Genomic DNA, 13,467 nt, shown 5'->3' with positions numbered 1-13,467 from the left:
TTTTTTATCTTTATGTGAAAAAGTGGTACCAGTTTCTCGTATGTCTTTGTTTAGTGCAATACTAATTTTATGCAGTTATCTTTAGATAGTTGCTGTTTAAGTATTATTTGAAAATTTGGAGTTAGTGCATCTTAAATTCCGGGTGGGGTAACTAACTGTCTAGTGCTCTTAATTATTGAAGTATAATGTTCTTTATGCAAAGAAAGGTGCACTTATTAGCAGACTAGATGCCCCACTATAACTTATGATGATTGGAGTAATTTGGAAGAAATATTTCAGCACTTTTAGATGCACATCATGCACTTGACAAATTAGTAGATTATCTCTCTGAAATTGCACGACAGGTGCTCTTGCCACTATCCAGCGATTTGATACTTTTAAGGTAAAGGAATTGAATGAGTCAGCTGTAAGCTGTCCTTGGAGTGCTTGTGTTTTTTTTTTTGACTCTTTCACGGTACTACATATTTTTGCTCATAGTTGGAGATTATGTTTCCACTGGTTTACTTCGAGCGTTGATGCTAGTAGATTACCACAACATATCTTATCTTGATTTGGGCTGCAGAAAATACTTTAGATGTTGCAGACTATAATGTCAGTGTTCTTGATTCGTTACGTGTTACAACTAATACGGTACTGTTGTTAAACCTGTTATCTGGTAGGCTGTTGATAACTTTTATGCTAGCATTAGTTATATTTCAGATAGAGCTGGCACAATAATAATATACCTAAGATATTAACAAAGAAAGATTGATAGATGGTGCCTGCACTTTCAAATAACTGCACAAACCATGAACATGTACTAGGGGTACATGAGATACACAAACTAAGAGCCTCAGCCTTGTCTTTGCTTTTGGAGAACTTAAAAGCACTGTGTAGAGCTAAAGTGGGGAGACATCTTGCTTTTTGTGACATCTAGCTTTCAGAACTTATGGATTAGGCTGATAATAATCGCTTTGATCCTTAAATCCGTTTTACGCCCTCTTGTAGTTTATTCTTATACGAATTTGAATTAAATGCAATTTTTTTACTAATCTAGAGTATGCGAAGAGATGATAGTCTAGTCTAGGCTTTGTGATACATCTTCTGTGTTAAATATAATTTAATTTGCTGGTGACGTATAAAGTTGTGAAGGATATGGTTGTTTTTCACAGATTAATGATCAACTTTCTTGCACAATACAAGGAGTTGATCCAATTGTTAGTCTACACTAAATTAAAGTCTTAAAGTACTAAAGTTCAAAAGTAGACAAGATTTTATATATAGATATTAGATGATGTGAGATACAGTCAGCCAGTCGGGCATGGTATAGATTTATAGCGGTGTTTATAAGTTTATTGTTTAGTGCCCAGGCCTGCGGGGCTGAGTGGGCACAAAAGAAAAATTTATATTCTGGTCAAATGAATTTGTCACAAGAGTATCTTCATACCTATCGAGTGAGGTTTTCTGAATATATAACCAATAATTTGATTCCTAAAAATAAGGATTATATATAGAATGATAACTACAACAATAATTTCATCTGTGTTTTCTATTATTATAAGAGTAAACTTCAAAATTGTGGTCAAAGTTTACACTGATTTTGAAAAGTTGGTCAGAGTTCCAAATTCTAAAAAAGATAGTCAAATTTTGGTTTCGTTTTTTTAAAAGTGTGGCTCCCGTTAAATGTCACTAACGGGAGTCTAACGATGCCACATTTTTTAAAAGCGGACCAAAATTTGGTCAATTTTCTGAGAATTTGGAACGAACAGAAAGGTAAAACTGAGTTTCAAATTCTCAGAAAAGTGGCTTTTTAAATATGTGGCTTCCGTTAGGCTCTCGTTAGTAACATTTAACGGGAGCCACACTTTTAAAAAGTGAAGCCAAAGTTTGGCCATTTTTTTGAGAATTTTAAACTCTAGCCAACGTTTTGAAAATCGATGTAAACTTTGATCACAACTCTGAAATTTACTCTTATTATAGTTATGGTGTCTCAAAAAAATGTAATTAATTAATGCAAATAATCTGCTAGGAATTAGGATAAGTATATACTCCCTCCATCTCAGTCAATTCTATACAGTTTCCTTTTTGGGACGTCCATCATTTCTATACATTTTAAAAATAGTAACTTTTAATAATATAAAACACCATTACACCTACTACTTTCTTCAACTATCTTCATTCTATAATAATATAAACATTATTACACCCACTACTTTCCTCCACTATCTCAAATCTATCATGAAATATGAATGGGTCCCACCACTTTACCCACTTTTCCTCTAACTTTACTCACTTTTTTACACTTTTTCTTGGTCTCCGTGTCCAAACTATTTGTATATAAATGATTGGGACGGAGGGAGTAACCATTTCTCCCGCTGGAAGGGGGCCGTACTCTTGAAATAATATACTCCCTCCGTCCCAATGAATTTGTATACAGTTTCCTTTTTGGGACGTCCCATCAATTATATACATTCCAAAAGTAGTAAACTTTTATAATATAAAAAATCATTACACCAACTACTTTCTTCCACTATCTCCATTCTATACTAATATAAACACTATTACACCCACTAATTTCCTCCACTATCTCAAATATATAATTAAATATAAATGGGTTCCACCACTATACCCACTTTTCATCTAACTTTACTCATTTCTTACACAATTTCTTGGTCTCCGTGTCCCAGTCATTTGTATACAAATGACTGGGACGGAGGGAGTAGTATATATAGATTACATGTAAAAGTACTGTAGTATTTTCGATGCCACGTGCATGCGCTCCAATATATACTGATTCTGATTTCGTGCAAGTGTGTCTATCGCTATACCTTACCGGCTTACCCGTCGTTTCTGTCGTAACAGTAGACCTAAACTCGACCCATCTTTGTATTAACCTAATTATGTCGTTTCAACAAAGTCACTTTTACAACTCTTGAGTTTTAAAGCTTTAGAATTCTTCTTTTTGTTGAACCACATTTTCTCTTGTCTTCTCCTTTTTCTTTGTTGCTGCTTTTCTCCTACTACTTTCTCTTGCTACTAGTAAAATTGCATGAATGTTGTAACATTATACTTAACTGTTACCTTTATTTGAAAGAAAAAATGATTCACTTGTACCGAAAATCAAAATTATTTTCTAGATCGCTACATTTTAAATAAGTGGGTTAAAATTAAACCGATCACCGAAGTGGAGATTGCAAGTAATTTTGATCAGAGTTTTTTTTTTTTTTTTTTGAAAATTTGATCCGAGTTCTTATTTTAATTGAATTAATATATATATTATTGGCACATTGTAAATGAAAAAGTATGCGCCATAAATAAAAAATGCACGTTAGAAATAAAAAAAATGAGTAAAAATACAATTCAAAATTAATAAAATCTAAAAATATAATGGATAATTGAATTATCGATAGATTTTGTTAATAGATGGTAACGTGAAAAAGAAACTAGAGTTTTTCTAGGTTTGATATTTTAAATGCATGCAAATGATAATATTGTTTTTTAATTTGAACACAAATATAATTTATTTTATTGATCGATTGTGTAGCATGCAAGAAAATATGAGAAAAACTCAAAAGTTTATTTTTATTTTCCAACATAAAGATGATTTTAATGATTCAATGGATACTTTTGTTATTAAAATCGATTGCTCAAATGATATGTGCTTTTATTTTAGCGATCAATTTAATATTGGACGCATAAATTATTAACCTTTTAACATTATATCTTGGCTAGCAAAAGGGTGAGATCTGAGCTCAGGTATCGAATTATATATTTTATCTCTCCACTGAATTATTAAGGATTCGAGTCGGTGTAAATTCGAAATTGCGTATATCACATACAAGGCATTAATTTTCTCGTTATTTAGCTCTTTCTCAATTGTGAACGTTATCCAACACTTTCGAATACAAAGTGTTTAAATTTGCGTTTACCTGAAATCGACATCTCTTATGTTCCAAGGTGATGTATAGTTCCACTACTTTGAAAGATTTGACCACCATTTTCATTACAGTTGGATATTCCATTATTATTCGAGATCCAGTCATACTGTCACTTTATATCCATCTATAGAATCTACTCGATCTTCCAACATGTATTATATTCGATAATTAAATTGCAAAAATGGTGATGAGCGTTATCTGCTACTCTACAGTCCTAATATGTCAAACTTTCATAAATTATAATTAAATTATGCCCTCCACAAAAATTATATTGAATGTAACAAACATGAATATAAACATTAAAACTGAGTCCTTCCTATATAAAAAAATATTAGATATTTAAAAAATGTTTTCAAATTTGTTCTCATTCAGATTAATAATAACAAGACTCCCGGTATACACATTAATTATTCATTTAATTGATCATCTGTCACGTTATTTAAATAAAAAATTGAGAATGAAATTTGGAATATATTCCAAATAAAGATTGAGAATAAAATTTTGAATAAGAAAAATTACTCATGCACATATTCTCTTGTCTAAATGGTTCTTCATGAAATTCGATTATATATTTGTGTATCGAGGCCGACACTTCCACAAACGTAAGAAATTGTATTTTTATCGAAGTGGAAGTGGCAGTAGCTAGCTCTGTAGCTGGGGATTATCCCCCACAGGTTTTCGATGGGAGATTTGCATTTAAAGAGAGATGGTGACAAGAAAGTGAGTTGTGTTTATGTGGCAAAAGTTGATAGATATATGTATGACTTCACGTTTATATTTGTGGCTTTCCTTGCTCATACGCTACTCACACTCTACCTGCACTTATTTATTTCACTTTCGTCTTAGTTATTACTTTTGAGCTGAATCAGCTTTCTTTTATACTTAGAATTATCACTTAACTCATGTTTCAGCTTTAGAGCATCTTCAACAGACTCTTCATTTAGACTCCTAACTTGAGATTTGAGGAGGGACATGCAACATGTTGCTCCAAGAGACTCTTAAGTGGCTCTTAAATCACTAAGAGCCTCTTGTTTCTCTCTCCTCTCTCCTCAAAGTTAAGAGCCACCACATGCCTCCTAACTTATTTTTTCACAATAAAAAAATCCTTCCCTCCAATTCACCTTCATCTTTCCCTCTCTTTTTGTTTTGTTTCCCAATATAGTGGAGCCCAACATGAATAAAATATGAAATAGAGAAGAGATATAGAGAGCATTGTTAGAGTGTACACTCTTAACTTTGTACTAAATTGCTAAGAGTCACATTGTTTATATTATATTTAGGAGCCAACAAGGAGTCTCTTGGAGATGCTCTTAAGCTTTAGAAGGATTTGCAAAGCAGTTCAATTTTTTGGGAAGTTATGGATGCACGTAATTTTATTATATTTTTCGGATTTGGAATATATAACATATACGATGGTAAATAAACACTTGGTCATGATGCTAAACATTAGTAATAATTAATATTATTGTGTCCATTTGGATGGATTTGAATGAGAAGAAAATAAAATGAAAAATTATAAAAAGAAAAATTATGAAGAAAGAGGAGTGTCCATCCAAGAGGTTGGAAAGTATGAAAAATCAATATGAATAAGTCTAAATTTTCAATGACGAAGATTGCAGCGGCAGGAAACATGTGGTGAAGTGGAATGAGAACTTTTTCCGAAATATGTGGATTATATTTTTAGTTCAAATAACTAGTTAGAATGAAATTATTGAACGAATGAAAATTATTATGATCACTTCTAATTTAAAATATAAATTTCATATCATTCTCTACTCGTTCCATTCAAGTGAACAAATAAGAGTTTTATATGCGATCGACCTGAATTGAGTTCCAAACTTTCGATAAACATAAAATTGGCGTGATTAGAAATACGAACAATATGCAGAACCAGAAAGTAGAATCTTTATCACAGAATAGGAGTGGCGGTTGAAGTTGCGTCCAAAAGAACTGATTAAATGTTGTTGAAACGATGGATAATCCAGTTAAAGATGAGACATGATGCATGAACGGTGAAATCTTATTGTTGTCGTATGGGGAAAGTATTTATGATTATCACAACAGTCATATCAGCATCATTGGACACCATACATTGCTTCTGTAACCTGCAATCTTGTTTTTTCTTTAATTTTGTCGATAAGATAAACGACACATGTTAGTGTCTTAGGGGCCGTTTGGATTAAGGTTGGGAATTGGAATCGGGAATGAGGTTAACGGGAATGAGAATGATATAGAAACCCAAGTGATAGGAAGGATATGATTTAACCACGTAAGATTGGAGTTCCCATTTCATACCACCAAATAACTAAACACCTATGCATGGGATTGAGGTTCCGATTCCCATTAACCGAGCACATTAACCATCAACCAAACACCCCCTTAGTTTAGTCGGATGGTCCAAAATATACTTATGTTAACTATTAGTATAATCTGACAGGAAAAAACGAAAAAAAATTTAGTGTTAGACATTTTTTGCTCAATGATACTGTAACACTCTTTCATATACATCAAAAAGTTTGAATTAAACTATCGAGCTTATTTTGTCGCTGAATGTATACTGTTAACATGATATGTCAGGAACTCGTAAGTTATATTGGTATTTTTAGATATGCGTTAGATATGAGAAGCCAAAGAATGAATTTTTTAGCTCATATCAGCTATAAAATTTTTGGAAAATTGTGTTATTCGTGATTAATCATACTTACACGCTTATCTTGTCTCTGAAAAAGCCGAATTTCTTAACATAAAGAGGATGAGGTTGATACCAAAATGTCAAGAACCCATAGATGAGATTAACTAATTTTTTGATGCATTTATGTAAACTATACTGTTAAAATAAAATTTGAAAGGTGAAATTGAAGATTTTTATAGTAAAAATAACTGATTTAGTTCGGTAGAATTAAGCAGGGATCACATAGATTGAAACAAGTGTACATACATGCTAGTGGATTACACGCATCTTCATGCTTTTAAATCTGAATAAACAACACAGATTTGGTATTTTTTGCTCTTAGATGTTTCAATAATTCTGCCACTTAACCCTTTTTTCCTGTATCAGATCTTGGAAGAAATAGTAATGAAAGAGAAACAAGTAAAAAATAACGGATTTGACACATGTGGTTGATACCAGCTAAGTGCAATGCCACTTTCTTATGAAATTAGGACCCAACTGATTAAAGAGCCACGTGAAACTTTTATATTCTTCATCTCTGGTATGCTACTGTTATACCTCTCCATTTATTCACAATTTTATTATTAAAAAAAATTAATACAAGATTTTATATGAACGTAGGGATCATGTCATTCCATGGCTTCACACAATTTTTTAGGAACTAATTTAAAGATACATGATACGTGATTTTTACGTGAATACAAGATGAACTAGAGAATCGATACGTGATATGTCTGATGCGTGATTTTTATGTGAATACAGGATGGACGGGGCCTTGATATTATTTCAAAGTACATTTTAGGCACGACACATGGGAGTGGCAAGTCCAGCAGTAGGAATGCAGCTTTCAAGTACTATAAATATTGACGTTAATGCCAACTATTTCCCCCCTTTCCATCTTTCTGGTAGTTGCAACTAGCTTATTTCAACTAGTGCCCATAACCTTCATCATTATAGGTATTCTACTTATATTTGCTATATCCACTGTGACTTGTAAAAGACTTGGACAACGTTGTTGTTTTGATTATTTATGAATCATTGGATATAACAGAAGGCTTTTGCTGCATGACAAGATGAAAACTCATGAGAACAAGACTTTAGGTGATCACCCGAATGATGGGAATGCATGTCAAAAGGAGATTTTCATCCCACTCCATATGGTACAAAATTTTCTTGATATCCCTTTTATTACTTGTGATGAGTTTGATCTTTCAGATAGATTTTTTGTTGTTGTTGTTGGTATATATTGTTTTTCGGTTTTAATTATGTGTGTTCAAAGCATATGTGTAAGATCTGGGCAAAAATGCTTTTTGTTGAATAAATATGACTCTAAGGCCTGTAGATATAGTCTCTCAAGAGTTCCGAATTTTTCATCCGTAAAGAATTAGCTCATCTCTAATTAATACGAGTATTACACAACAAGAACTGATATTTCTTTCGTTCTGGTCCTCTGGAGATTTTTGTAAGAATTCCACTATGTATGAAACTTTAAGATGTTTCCAGGCTTCGGATTCAACCCCACAGAGAGTACTGACATGTTTTATGAAATAGTCTTAGTTTGGCGGAGTTCTGGTAAATCTTGTGTCACTTGTAAGAATTGTTATGTTAACTCTAGTCATACACTCAGCTTCTTTAACCTTTCTCCAATTACAATTGATCATAACTTTATGAAGAGTCTGGGATTAATAGGTCGATTTATGTAAGGTATACATGTCTTTACGTGATATGAGAATACTTGTGTAGACATTACTTAATCTTCACGGTGGAAGACACAATTGCATATATTAAGTTAATCTGTTATTTTGTCGTATACATTATTAAGTGGGACAATTATAAAAAATGAATGAGCACTTTCTGGGAAGTGAACTTAAAAACAGTTTGAAGAAAAGAGGAAAGAAACAAATCTTTGCTTGAAAGCTTAGTAACTAGATCAAGTACAATATACATCTTTTTGATCCCTAAGAATTGCCAAAAGGCATCGAGAGACCTCGGGATACCTGTTGAGCTGACATCGGATTGTGCCCATATTCATTTACGGATTGTTTTGTTCTGAGTTCGTATGTTGGTGAACTGATAAAGATCTAAGACAATAATACACCATATATACTGTAATCAATATTTGATCTTCGAATTTATTGGGACGCAGATACTAATAGTTGTTTAGGGAATAATGTAGTCATATAGACAAATTAACTAAGATAATAGATATTGAATTATTACCAGAGTTCCTGCATATATATTCTCTGTATATTGGATATTGCTACAAGCCTACTATACTAGTTTATATATACCGACTTGACCCCTAGATGAAAATATGCTTGTATAAAGTTGATGCTTGTCATTTGTTTAAAGACAAGGAAGAACAGTTTTATGGAAACATGATAATATGGTCCTTCATGTTATTGTTTAAGACTTGGTGCTAAAACGCAACATGACCTAACATCATAATGTGTGCTAGAACTATCCTTATACTTAGATGCTGTATTAAGTTGCAACTAAATTCTCTGCTATTAAATGTTAATTATCTGTCTGTTCTATATATCATTTTACAGTTGGTAATTCTCATGTGTTGTATTCTATTTCAGCTTAACTCGTCAGCTGGATCGAGTCAAGACACGCCAAATACTAAGCAGTTAAGGAAGCCATATCTTTTATCTGAGATGGGAGCAAGAAACCAGGATATCTCCTCTCAGGATTTCGTCCAAATAAAAATGCCACCCTCTCCTACTTCCAGCCTTAAGAAAGTTAATATTATCCCAAAGCCTAGTCCTTCTAATGCCAAAACGAATACATCTCCTGGTCCATCCTTGCCCAAAGCTAAAACATCCACCAAGCATATTCTTCCAAAGCGGAGCGTTAAGTACAAAGTTTCTAGCTCAGATATGGAGAAGGCTGCCAGTCTAGGTCCAGGTGAACCATCTGATAAACCTTCTATATTAAGATCTTGGTCACTTTCGAAAATATTTACTCCAAAGATGAATAGGACATCGTCTCTACCTCTACCTCCAATTGCTCGTGCAAATTCAGAAACCATATGTGGAGGAAACTTACTACCGGTAAGTTCAGTCCTTCGTGCAAACTCAGAATCTATATGTGGAGAAAACTTTGCACCTGTAGCTACAGTTCCTCATGCAAACTCAGAAACCACGCGTGAGGGAAACTTGCTACCTGCAAATCCAATATCTCGTGCAAACTCAGAAACCATATATGGATCCAACTTTACTGGTACACAGAATGTAAGTGATCATATTACAACTGCTCTGTGTTTGTTCATTCGCTATGATTTTTACTAGGTCGGTTTAAGTCATCTCCTTGGCATATTTATGTTCTTGTTAAATACTTAAGTTTACTCTGTAATCTGTCCATTATCATTCAAAAGGTAATTGTTGCTAGTATTATATAAGAAAGGAATTGTAAAGTTACTTGTCTTCACATTACGCTTGTTTAACATTTACCTGGTAGTAAGCATAAGTGAATAAGTTTGTTTGTAAAATCACAGACAGATTCCCTTTTCCATATATGTTGATTAGTATTTAGCTGTTCATATTGTTTGCTTCGGGTTTTTGGTTCAGGATTAAGTCCAGTTCCATGGTATACTAACTTGTTTCACTTTTTTTGTAGACCAAAGGAGCTCACAGTCACATAGCTCGGTCGCTTTCAGTTCCTTCTTTAAACAAGTTAACAAGCACTAGGAAAATGGATTCATTTATCCGTGTAATTCCATCACCTCGGACGAGAGACAGAAATCAGACTTCAACTACAGCCGCAGCAGAAGATGATGGTACGCAGCTGTATTTGTAATGTCTTACGCATCAAATCATGTTTTCCGTGTTCTTTATATAAACTTCAGTGGTTCATTATATTGACTGCCGAAAGGAGATCGACCTTTACCAACTTTACCAGTAAATTAAAGTCCTTCAGGGCAAGGCACTAGCACTTTCCTTACCTTGTGAGTCAGATACCAGACTCGTTCTCCATATGATTCCACTTTTACTCTTCCATAACTAGACATTATTCCCCAAAAAGACCCTATTCCAGTTGATGGTTTACAGAATGACATGATTTCGTCAACATTTGGTGCTGTAGTTTAATTGTCATTTGTCAGGAGAAAGCCACCTAGATGCATACAATTTACTGAAAGCTCCTTTCTCTAGAAGCACACATGATAACATATATAAAAATAAAGGCCTAAACTGAATTGGTAAATGGGATTATTTTGAGTAACAAAGAATATTGTTTAAACAGAGTTCTGTCTTTTCTCCAACCAGATAAGTGACAGGTGCAACAATATTCTGGTGTTCAGAAGTTGTACACTCCAGTTTTACCTGAAACTTCCCCATGTAATCCATGATATTGTTCTTTGGCATGAGCTTCACGTTTCTTGTAACTAATAATAATAATAATTATAATATGCTGTTGTTCAGAGAATTACGAGACTGATGGCGAAGATATACCAGAAGAAGAGGCTGTTTGCAGGATCTGCCTAGTCGAAGTATGTGAAGGGGGAGAGACCCTCAAGTTGGAATGCAATTGCAAAGGTGAACTTGCTTTGGCTCACAAGGAATGCGCAATAAAATGGTTTAGCATAAAAGGTTGCAAAACCTGTGAAGTATGCAAACATGAAGTTAAAAATCTACCAGTCAAGCTCCTACGGGTTCAAAGTGTCCAAAACCGAAATACTGGAGCAATTGGAGCCCCCTACATGGAAGTTAATGGATTCAGGTAATATATAAATTTAAGTTTTTGTTTTCATAAACAAGTCAAATGACACTGATACACATTACCCATGAATAATGGTAGATTTCCGCATCTCAAGAAATTTATACGCGATGCGTTAACATCTTAAGTATCCTGCTTGCAGTGAATTCTACAGGGTTTGGCAAGAGGTGCCAATTCTTGTCATCGTCAGCATACTTCTGTACTTTTGTTTTCTTGAAGAACTCCTGGTAAGATTATCACATACAATTGACAATCACATATGCCACCGTTTTTCTCTAATATGTCATCTTCTTATTCGCAGGTAGAAACCACAGATATGGGCATGGGTTCAGTAGCTCTATCTATTCCATTTTCTTGTATACTCGGATTCCTTGCTGCCATGACCTCTTCAACCATGGGTACGCAGCAATAATAATTCAAAGAAGTAGTACTATTTACATATAAATATATGTGATCAAGCACATGTTACTTTATCTGAAATTCTTTTGACGGACTCTAATTTTTGTGCTGTGTCTAAACCTATGACCTCTGAATATTGGCACAGTCAAGGGAAGATTTGTTTGGCTTTACGCAGCAATGCAATTCTCGCTCGTAGTTATATTTGCACACCTTTTCTTCTTCATGGTAAGAGTTAATCTGCTCTCCTATTGCCACGAGGAGATGACAATGTAAACTAATAGAAATCCTTAGCGTTAGTTGTTATTAAAACTGGCAACATTATTGAATATGTTGTAACGGAGAAATCACGTAGCAGCTTATAATTCTTTCCTCTTCTGTTTTGTTGATATATAGGTGCATAAGGAACCCATTCTGTTGATTATTCTAGCAACATTTGCCGGATTTGGTGTTGCAATGGGGGGTAGCATTATTTTTTTCGAGCTCCTCAAATGGAGAAGGAGGTTGCACGTCTCGTCAAATTAGCCCCACGATATTCTCTCTGAAAAAAGAAAACGGACAGAAATTTTAGAAACTGTAAAGAGGATGGTGTTACATAGATAAAAGTCTCAATTCGTGTTTTTCGAACTAATCAGCCTCTGATAGAACGAGTGTTATTGCAGCTGGAGTTCACTGTCCGCTATATTATCAGACAGATTAAGGATATAAGTGTTTTACTATAGAGTGCGAGGTTGAGATGATTTAGGCTTGTAAGTTCCAAGTTTCCTACGACCTTATACTGTTAGGAACATTTGTTTAGTGAGTGAAGAGTGTAAGGTGCTGCTTAAGCCTGCGATGAGATTTTTTTCTCAAGTCAGGGAAACTACACTCTATTCGTTGAAGTTTGGGTAATTTCTGTATATTTAATGCTCGTCGATGACAAATATGTTTGATTTGGTTTGATTAGTCGAAGCTCGACTGTTCCGCTATTTTGCCATATTACATTCCGAATGTGAAACTGAAGTACTCCTCTTGTATATCTTAATGTTTTCGTTGTGCTCGAGTGTGATTGAGAATGTTCATAAATAAACAAAATTTGTTTGATTTACTTAACTTACATGTAAATATTGTAGTCAATAGACTGTTGAATGCTGCAACTTGTGCTTGTGCTTGTGGCTAGATGATTTCTCTTGCAACGGTACTGAAGAGCATCTCCGATCCATCAGAAACTCTTTAGCAAAATATCTGGCTAGCATTAATAAAACTAAAATTTATAAAAATTGAGTACTCCAGGAGAATAATATCATTTTCTATAATTTTATTTAACCTTTTCATCTTTCCATATGGATTACTATCATATTAACATAGTATATTTTATTATATCAACTTAAAATAATAATATATTATTGCGCATGTCAATAATAATATCGTCAATTTTTCGCTGGGAATACCCTTAGTTGTTAATAATTTATATAAAGTATATGTGGTATATTTGAAATCGATATATCACATATAGAGATAATTTTGAATTATTGTTTGTTAGTGAAATGAATCTGTAATGAAAGATAATTTATAATTTCTGAAATTCAAGGCACAAATTTTATTCCTCACGCCTCGGCTAAAGTTAGACAATTAGTGATGACTGTCTACACTAACTCTATAAACAAAGTGCAACTATAATCACAAATAACGGAGCGTCCATTATCTATTACCGACCGAGCAAGCAATGTTTGGTAAATAGGCAAATAGCACATTAGCGCACCACGATCAGTGGGACGATTAAAA

General features: G+C 33.7%; 1 protein-coding gene across 1 annotated transcript; it reads left to right on the top strand.

Moving 5' to 3' along the window:
• The first annotated feature begins 7,403 nt into the window (after positions 1 to 7,403).
• On the top strand, positions 7,404 to 12,671 carry LOC108223962 (uncharacterized). The gene is made up of 9 exons (XM_017398446.2): positions 7,404 to 7,545; positions 7,640 to 7,748; positions 9,174 to 9,824; positions 10,210 to 10,369; positions 11,013 to 11,310; positions 11,450 to 11,534; positions 11,609 to 11,705; positions 11,852 to 11,931; positions 12,100 to 12,671. Exons 2-9 carry the CDS (start codon positions 7,662 to 7,664, stop codon positions 12,226 to 12,228), a joined length of 1,587 nt encoding a protein of 528 aa, XP_017253935.1. The 5' UTR covers positions 7,404 to 7,545; positions 7,640 to 7,661; the 3' UTR covers positions 12,229 to 12,671.
• The last annotated feature ends 796 nt before the right edge of the window (positions 12,672 to 13,467 follow it).

This window comes from Daucus carota, chromosome 5 (genome assembly GCF_001625215.2).
Source record: "Daucus carota subsp. sativus chromosome 5, DH1 v3.0, whole genome shotgun sequence".
Classification (NCBI taxonomy): domain Eukaryota; kingdom Viridiplantae; phylum Streptophyta; class Magnoliopsida; order Apiales; family Apiaceae; genus Daucus; species Daucus carota.
This window is presented reverse-complemented; position numbering and strand designations above follow the sequence as displayed.

What these genes read in the sequence shown, in the direction of transcription:
- LOC108223962 (XM_017398446.2), top strand. Translation starts at nt 7,662, where the DNA reads ATGAAAACTCATGAGAACAAGACTTTAGGTGATCACCCGAATGATGGG. An exon ending in TTTTCATCCCACTCCATATG is followed by an intron (nt 7,749 to 9,173) that starts GTACAAAATTTT and finishes ATTCTATTTCAG; the next exon opens with CTTAACTCGTCAGCTGGATC. An exon ending in ACTTTACTGGTACACAGAAT is followed by an intron (nt 9,825 to 10,209) that starts GTAAGTGATCAT and finishes CTTTTTTTGTAG; the next exon opens with ACCAAAGGAGCTCACAGTCA.